The following is an 8,997-nucleotide window of genomic DNA, read 5'->3' as shown; positions in this document are numbered from 1 at the left end:
ATGAGTCAATAGATGTAAAATGCTTAGAATGGCGCCTGGCACTCACTGGGTATCCAATAAATGTTAGCAAACAAGAGTTCTGTGACAAAAATCCGATCATGTCATTCCTGCAAAGTCTTCCCTTGGAGAACAAAGATTTGTATTCCTGAAGAGATAAGGAGAGATAAGATTTGATAACTGCTGAAAGATTCAAAACTGAGGGAGCCGCAGTGTTAGTGTTGGAGAACCAACCTTCACAGCAGGACTGAAGATTCTAGTGTTGTAGCAGCCACCTTGGGATAAAGGATCTACAAAAGTATGATTGTTGCATGAATTTGCTCATCATGAGTGCTGAAACCAAGAATCAAGAATACAGAGAATGCCTACAGCTAAGTCCTCTCCAATCAAGGGAAAATCCGTGGTCAGAAAAGTCTAATTAAAGAAGGAGAGGGTTCAAGTCCTGGGCAGCAATCCTGGTCTTGCCAGTAGGACAGTGTCTTCAGAATCAGCATGATATAGGATTAAAATTTGTCTCTACCCACCTTCTTGACAAGGCAGTGAGAGGGTAACAGGTAGGAAGGCCAGAGGTCCCCAAGCAGCAGGATGAAATAAACTACAAATGGCAGATTTTTTCCCCCTTCTCTGTTGATGAAACCTGTTCTGGAGGAGCCCTCACTCGAGTCAGCAATAAACTTCCCGTTTTGCGAGTTGCATTGTCTTGGAGGCCTTCTCTCTTCCTGCTCAGGGATTCGGACACCGGGCATAACATTTGGGGTCTCATCCAGGATCCCTTGACTGGGAGAAGAGAACACTCCCAGGACAGAGGGGAAGGATAGATACAGCACCAGTGCTCAGGCAGGACAGGAAAGTCCAGTGTAAATCCGAGGCCCTGATGTGAAGCAGGAAGGTATCTGGCGCAGAGAAAGCTTTCTATAAAGGGGAATGGATTAGACTTTCCAGCCGGCACAAGATCGAGGCCAGCAAGCGCGCTGGAAGGCAGCCGGCACTGCGGGAAGGAGAGTTCCTCTCCTGATCCTGAGTCTGGTGAGCAGTGGACGCCATTCGGTAAGCTTATCTCAGTAATCTTTCTTTGGATGAAGATCAGATGCCTCATGACCTGCAACCAAGACTGGAAAAAGACATAATTTAAGAGACTGTCTCCAATCTGGATGGAAGGACTTTTTATCAGGCTGGGTCAGGTAGCCCAGAAGCAGGGTCCATTGTCTCTCGTGAACTGTTCTCTGTAACTCGAAAAGGAAGGAGAAGAACTAGCCAGGACGGTCTGCAAATAGTGTAGAGCACCAGGATGTGATTAGCATTATCAGCAGCTGCAGGTTAAACAGCTGCCTGGATGTCTTTGAAGGTATTTTCTCAATATGCAGATGTGAGTTTGGGATGTAACATTCCCAGAGAAGACGCAGAGCAGGAGGAAGAAGAGGAGGAAATGGTAGGTTCTCAGTGAAAAACCAGCTGTTCAGGTTGCATCTCCCTGATGTCCCAGAGACTTTTCTCCATTGTCTGTATCCCGGCTATAGAGCATGAATTCTCATGAAATAGTGAATTCTCTATTAAGAATTCTCAGCATGAAATAGTGACTTTCAATGTTGAATACATTCACTTTGTGAGGGATGAACACGGGGAGGCACTGATTCCCTGAAGCAGGGAATAGCTACCCACTCCAGGATTCATGCCTTGAGAATCCCATGGACAGAGAAGTCTGGCAGGCTACAGACCCTGGGGTTGCAAACAGGACGGCTGATGTTCCAGGATGTGGCCATAGACTTCACTCAAGAGGAGTGGGAATGCCTGGACCTCGGTCAGCGGGAATTGTATAGGGATGGGATGTTAGAGAACTACAGGAACCTGGCCTCCGTGGGTCTTGTGGTCTCTAAGCCAGACCTGATCACCTTTCTGGAGCAAATGAAGAATCCCTGGGATGTAAGGAGACTGGAGATGCCAGCCATATACACAGCTGTGTCTTCTCACAACACCCATGTTTTGATGTCAAAGAATCCAAGGTTCGAAAATTTAATCCAAAAGGCAAACCTAGGAACATATGAAGAGCGCATCTTGGAAATGAACATTTAATGAAAGACCAGGAATATACGGGGGTCTGTGAAAGACCTAGAAGATGTTTATATGGACATAAAGGAACTGACACAGTTTCACATAATGCAGACATTACTGCCAAAAGAAATGAGCAATGTGAGTCAAATTGGGGAAAACACCCATTTCAGTGATCAACATCTGCAGAGAAGCGTATCTTTTCAAGCAAAGGCTTAAATCATTTTTTGACACATACACGTTCTCTGAAGAGGAATGTGGAAAATCTGGAAAGTCATCCAGTCTCTACTGCACATACTCATTCAAACTACTCTGAACACAGGCTTCGATTACACATACATTCAAGCACGTTTGAAAACCAGAAATTTAAAAATGATGGGGAAACTCACAATATAATCAATTTGAGGGATCTGTGAGCAAGGAGTCATTATTCTTCCACCAACAGACAGTTTCTCTCTGTTCCAAAATGTGTAATTTTGATAATAATGGAAAAGAGTTAATCCCACCATCATTGTTCAATACACATCATGATACGGTTAATATGGAACAACTTCTCACATGTAATAACATGAATCAGGCCTTAAGTAAGAGCTCTACCCCCAATAATTACAAGAATATTTACGATGGAGTGCGAAGCTATTCATGCAATGAAACTGGGTCTAAAACTAAACAAGACTCTAACCCTATGAAACATCAGGGACCTCAATCTTCAGACAAGGATTCTAAAAATAGTACATGTAGGAATATCTTTTATCAAACATCAAGTCTTCCACTAAAGAAGAGTACACATACAGGAGAGAAGACTTATAATTGTGAATATAGTGATATTTCTAATCAGTCTTCAAATCTTACTCAACAGCAGAATATTCAGAATCTGCAGAAAAGTTACAAGTGTAAGAAATGTGAGAAAGCCTTTACTAACTCATCCAGTCTAAGTAGACACAGGAAAATTCATTCAGGATGGAAACCTTTCAAAGGTACAGAGTGTGGCAATGCCTCTAATCAGAATTCAAAGCTTAGTCAAGATCAGCAAATACACACTGGCAAGAAACCTTATGAATGTAAGGAATGTGGAAAAGCATTTATGTCTTGCTCAAATCTTAGTCAACATCAGCAAATTCATATGGGGGAGAAGCATTATAAATGTACAAAGTGTGGCAAAGCCTTTAATCAGAACTCAAAGCTTACTCAACATCAGCGAATCCATACAGAGCAGAAACCTTACAAAGGTAAGGAAAGTGGCAAAGCCATTTTTAGGTGTTCACATTTCAGTCTGCATCAGCAAGTTCATGCTAGGGAGAAACCAAACAAATGTAAAGAATGTGGCAAAGTGTTTCCTTGTAGCTCATGTCTTACTCAACATCAGGTAATTCATATGCAGCAGAAATCACACAAATGTATGAAGTGTGGCAAAGCCTTTAATCAGAAGTCAAATCTTACTCAACACCAGAGAATTCATACTGGAGAGAAGCCTTATAAATGTAAGGATTGTGGCAAAGACTTTAGACAGCACTCATGTCTTACTAAACATCAAGTAATCCATACTGGAGAGAAGCCTTATAAATGTAAGGATTGTGGCAAAGCATTTAGACAGCACTCATGTCTTACTAAACATCAAGTAATCCATACTGGAGAGAAATCTTATAAATGTAAAGAATGCGGAAAAGCCTTCAGTCACTACTCAACTCTTACTAAACACCAGCGAATTCATACTGGAGAGAAACCTTATAAATGTAAGGATTGTGGCAAAGAATTTAACCAGTGCTCAGGTCTTACTTACCATCAGAGAATTCATACTGGAGAGAAACCTTATAAATGTACAGAATGTGGGAAATCCTTTAGTCAGAACTCAACTCTTACTCAACACCAGCGAATTCATACTGGGGAGAGGCCTTATAAATGTAAGGATTGTGGCAAAGACTTTAGCAAGCACTCAGGTCTTACTTACCATCAGATAATTCATACTGGAGGGAAACCTCATAAATGTGAAGAATGTGGAAAAGCCTTCGGTCACCACTCAAGCCTTATTCAACACCAGCGAATTCATACTGGAGAGAAACCTTACAAATGTAAAGAATGTGGAAAAGCCTTTATCAAGAACTCACATCTTACTCAACATCAGAGAATTCATACTGGAGGGAAAACCTGATAACTGTAGGGAAAGTGGCAAAGGCTTTAATCAGAGCTCTCACCTTACTAAATATCAGAAAGCACATGCTGGAGAGAAACTCTAGTAATAAGTGATGGAAGAGGTTTGTCCTAAACATACACTTCAGAAAATACAAGGCCATTTATTTAAGTAAGATAAGGAATGACATGAAAAAATGTAGAAAAGTATTTGATGAAAATTAAATCTAAATAAATACCAGAAATTGCACACTAGAAAAAGTGAAAGTTGCTCAGTCATGTCCAACTCTTTGCAACCCCATGGACTGTGTCCATGGAATTCTCCAGGCCAGAATACTGGAGTGGGAGGTGGGTTCTTGACCAACTGAGCTATCAGGGAAGCCCACACACTTGAAAGCATTTCCTCAATCCTATTTGATTGTTCATTCATCCAATTTGAAGTTCCTCTTCAGGAGAAGTATTGCAGATAGTAATCCATAGTTAAAACAGATAGAAAATTGATATGTTAGTATGGATCACAAGATGAAGGATTAGTATTTAGAAATGTACAATTATTAGCAATGTATCTTTGTTTATATTGACACAACTTGTGATTATTTAAAAACCAAGATGTTATTCGACTCTCAAATTACTCCGTGCTGCTATGCTTCATGTTTAGTGTGTATGCAAAGTTATGTTTTTGATATTGCTACTCAAAGATGAAACAAGACCTTCTATCCTAGACAGAAATCATTTATGTTTATTCTCCATTAGAAGATTAAGGACACAGTGATGTAGCATGTACACTGAACATTTAAATGGAGGTGTTAGTCATTCATGTCAAACATCCCTATAGGTCACCATGAAGTAAGTGTTTAGGAAGTAATTCCACATATTAAAGTAAGATGCACATTTTCAATAGTTATATCACTTGCATTTTAAGGAAAATACAATGACAGTTCACTGAACTCTTGATGTGTCTTTATAATATCAACAGAAGTTGTGAATATTAGTTGACATGTTTCGAATAAAGATACCTCTGATACCCTAAAAATGTATGGAAACCTTTCTCAGAAGTCATGTACATCTTGTTTCATTCGTAAATGATTAGCCTCCATTTTGTAACCGTAGAAATCACAGTCCTGAGATCATTGTATCAAAGGAATGAATATCGTTGTTTATGCTTGTAATCTGTATTTAATCAGTTACACAGTGGATTGGAAAAGGTTTTATTCTGACTATGTGTGACATTACATGTTAATAAAACTGATGGTTTCTTGTGGAAAAAAAAAAAAAAGAAACCTGTTCTGCCCAAGACTAATCATTTTTTTTTCCTTTTCTAAACCTTGGGCTGATAATGACTGAACAAACCAGTATTCATGTCCATTATCTTATGGCTGGGGATGACACACCTCATGCCATCCTATCTCAAAAATGCATATTGTAGGAGAGGGGCCTGGTGAAACTCACTCAGCCTGGAGGTGTTTCTTTTATCTGATTGGAAGCCCACCAACAGACATAAAACGCCTTACTAAAAACTAGCAAGCGGGCACTCTTTCTGTCCCCTCCTAATGTCTATGTCAGAAGCTTTCCCTATCCCTATTATACTTTAATAAAACTTTGCTACACAAAAAGCTCCAAGTAGTCAAGCCTTGTCTCTGACCCCGGATCAAAATCCTCTCCTCTGGGGGTCACGAATCCCAGTGTAACACACGGCTCGCAGCAGCAACCTTTCAGCAGCAATTGCCATTCCCTTCGGGAACAAGCTGAGTTTGCTCAGGGCTGCAGTTCCTGCACCCTCTAACAGGGTGGAGCCCACCATGGTCCCAGGGGAGAAGCTCCAGATCTCATGGGCTCTGGCTGTAACCCCTCCAACTCCAGGCCTTCCTCTGACCAAGCCCGCAGCTGCCAGCCCAGCTCTGGGACAATAACCTGCAAAGCTGGCGTACTGTCCTGTTGGCTGAGGTTTATGGTGCTGGGTCACTGATGGCTGGAATATATAGATCCTGGACTCAAGACCGAAAGTGGGGTTGAGCATGGTACTTTTGCTTCCCATTCCTACCTCCTGATTCCTATGGCATGGAGAAGGACGGTTACTCTGAGAAAGGAAAAACAGTATGGGCATGTGTCATCTGCCCTGATGCTTTACTAATGTGGCAGAAAGAAGCGTGCCTGGACCCCAGGGGGCTCCCTGAGACACCTCTTGGTGTTTTCATGACGCATCGTAGCTGTAAATGGTTTTGCAACAGCCTTTTGCAATGAACAAAAATAAAGCAACTCAGAGGTCTGACATTTCAGAAATAAGTTTTCAGTTGCTTCATGAAGTAAATAACCTAGATGTGCTGAAGCATCTTCCAAGGGTAAAGGAAGAAAGTCTAGAATGGCTGCTAGAGGTAAGAGATGATCAAGGGATTATGGCTTAGGGTCTGCTGCAGCAGTAGGGACTGTGATATGATCGATTCATCGATACTGAGTGTTTCCCTGAGACTTCAGCCAATGACCACTGTGTAGGCTCTAGAGTGGGCTGGATTTAATGCTGGGCACAGCATTGCAAGAGGTGGACGGGGTCAGATATCATTTGATGACCTCTCTTACCTCCTCTTGGCGCCCTTTTTGCCCCAGCTGTTGCTGTGGCAACCAGCTGCAGTCAGGTGTAGCTGATAGAACTTTATCTCAGTTACACTGTCTCTTGCTTTCTACCCTGAGTTTTCTCTGCCCTAACACACTACCTTTGCAAACCTACTTATTCATTCTGGTTGCATGCATTTATAGGGTTCCGCAGAGAAACAGAACCAATGGGATATGATAGATAGATGATAGATACATATATTTATAAAGATATTTGTTGCAAGGAATTGGTTCATACAGTGATGAAAACTGAGAAGTCCTGTGATTTGTCATCTGCAAGCTACAGACCCAGGAAAGCCAGTAGTGTAGTTCCAACTGATTCTGAAGGCCTGCGAACCAGGAGAATCAATGGCATAAGTCCCAATCCAGGAGCTGGAGAAGACTAATGTCATAGCTCAAGCAGGAAGGCAGAGGAAGAGAATGCTCCTTTCCTCTCCACATTTTTGTTCTATTGGTCCTCAAGGCATTCAATGATGCCCGCCCTCATTGGAGAGGACCATCTGATTTACTTACTTTGCTGACTCAAAGAGTAATCACTTCTGGAAACACTCTCATAGACACACCCCAAAACCATGTTTAGCCAGATATCTAGTCATCTGTGACTCAGGTTGACACATAAAATGAACCACCACAATGCACAAACCTGCAAGTGCGAGGAAGTTAGAAAACCACTAAGGCTTCCTTTGAATGTCTCTGGTGTCTCAGCAGTGAAAACTCTGCCTGCAAGGCAGGAGATGCAGGTTCGATCTCTGGGTCAGGAAGATCCCCTGGAGAAGGAAATGGCTACCCACTGCAGTATTCTTGCCTGGAAAATCCCATGAACAAAGGAGCCTGGTGGGGTACAGTCTATGGGGCTGCAAAGAGCTGGACACAGCTTAGGCTTCATTGTTCAGTTGTTGAGCCATGTCTGACTCTTTCGACCCCATGGACTATAGCATGCCAGTCTTCCCTGTCCTTCACTATCTCCTGGAGCTTGCTCAAATTCTTGTTCATTGAGTCAGTGATTCTATCTAACCATCTCATCCTCTTCCACCCTCTCCTTTTGCCTTCAATCTTTTCCTACATCAGGGTCTTTTCCAATGAGCTGGTTCTTTGCATCAGTGGTCAAAGTATTGGATCTTCATCTTCAGTATCAGCCCTTCCAACGGATATTCAGGGTTGATTTCCTTTAGGACTGACTGGTTTGATTTCCTTGCAGTCCAAGGGACTCTCAAGAGTCTTCTCTATCACCACAATTAGAAAGCATCAATTCTTTGGCGCTCAGCTTTCTTTATGGTCCACCTCTCACAACGGGGCATGACTATTGCAAAAAACCATCACTTTGACTAAATGGACCTTTGTCAGCAAAGTGGTATCTTTGCTTTTTAATATGCTGTCTAGGTTTGTCATAGCTTTCCTTCCAAGGAGCAAGTGTCTTTTAATTTCATGGCTGCAGTCACCCTCCGCAGTGGTTTTGGAGCCCAAGAAAATAAAGTCTCTCACTGTTTCCATTGTTTCCTCCTTCTATTTGCCATGAAGTCATGGCACTGGATGCCACGGTCTTCATTTTATGAATGTTGAGTTTTAAGCCAGCTTTTCCACTCTCCTCTTTCACCTTCATCAAGAGGCTCTTTAGTTCCTCTTCACTTTCTGCCATTGGAGTGGTATCATCTGCATATCTGAGGTTGTTGATATTTCTCCTGGCTTAGCAACTAAACAACCAAAAAAGCATCCTTTGACCAAAAGGGGACAGAAACTAGAACATAAATATCCCCCCTCTGTATCTCACGTGGACAATTTTGAGGCATCTCCTACATGACTCTGTTGAGAGTCCCCAGTAGAACTAAGCCCTTGTTGCCCAAAGAACTAACCAGGTCCATCCCACATGCTTGGACGGGTTTCCCTTGTTTTCCATTTGCTGGGCTTCTTTTCCAGAATAAACTACTTTGCTGTAAAAACGCTTGGAAAAATAACCTGAGCCCTCTGAGCCCGTCTCCTATTCTGTAAAATGGGGATAACCCCCTTCTCTCCCGAGTGTGCCTTGAGCATTCAGTGTGAAGTGCTTAGCTTAGCCTGGTGCCAAGAGACAACAAGGGTTCAGGCAGGGACTAAAGAGAGCTGAGGAAATGGACAATGTGATGTTGAAAGACTTCTTTAATAAACTATCCACACGGCTTGCTTTTCTCTTCTTCCATTTCTTCTCCTGCTTCAGGTTCCATAGGTACCTGCAGTCAAACATAG

General features: G+C 42.2%; 1 protein-coding gene across 1 annotated transcript; it reads left to right on the top strand.

Moving 5' to 3' along the window:
- Nucleotides 1–2,718: 2,718 nt before the first annotated feature.
- On the top strand, nt 2,719–4,192 carry LOC139032344 (zinc finger protein 420-like). The gene has a single exon (XM_070459123.1). It carries the CDS (start codon nt 2,729–2,731, stop codon nt 4,190–4,192), a length of 1,464 nt encoding a protein of 487 aa, XP_070315224.1. The 5' UTR covers nt 2,719–2,728.
- The last annotated feature ends 4,805 nt before the right edge of the window (nt 4,193–8,997 follow it).

Source organism: Odocoileus virginianus, chromosome 31 (genome assembly GCF_023699985.2).
Source record: "Odocoileus virginianus isolate 20LAN1187 ecotype Illinois chromosome 31, Ovbor_1.2, whole genome shotgun sequence".
Taxonomy (NCBI): domain Eukaryota; kingdom Metazoa; phylum Chordata; class Mammalia; order Artiodactyla; family Cervidae; genus Odocoileus; species Odocoileus virginianus.
This window is presented reverse-complemented; position numbering and strand designations above follow the sequence as displayed.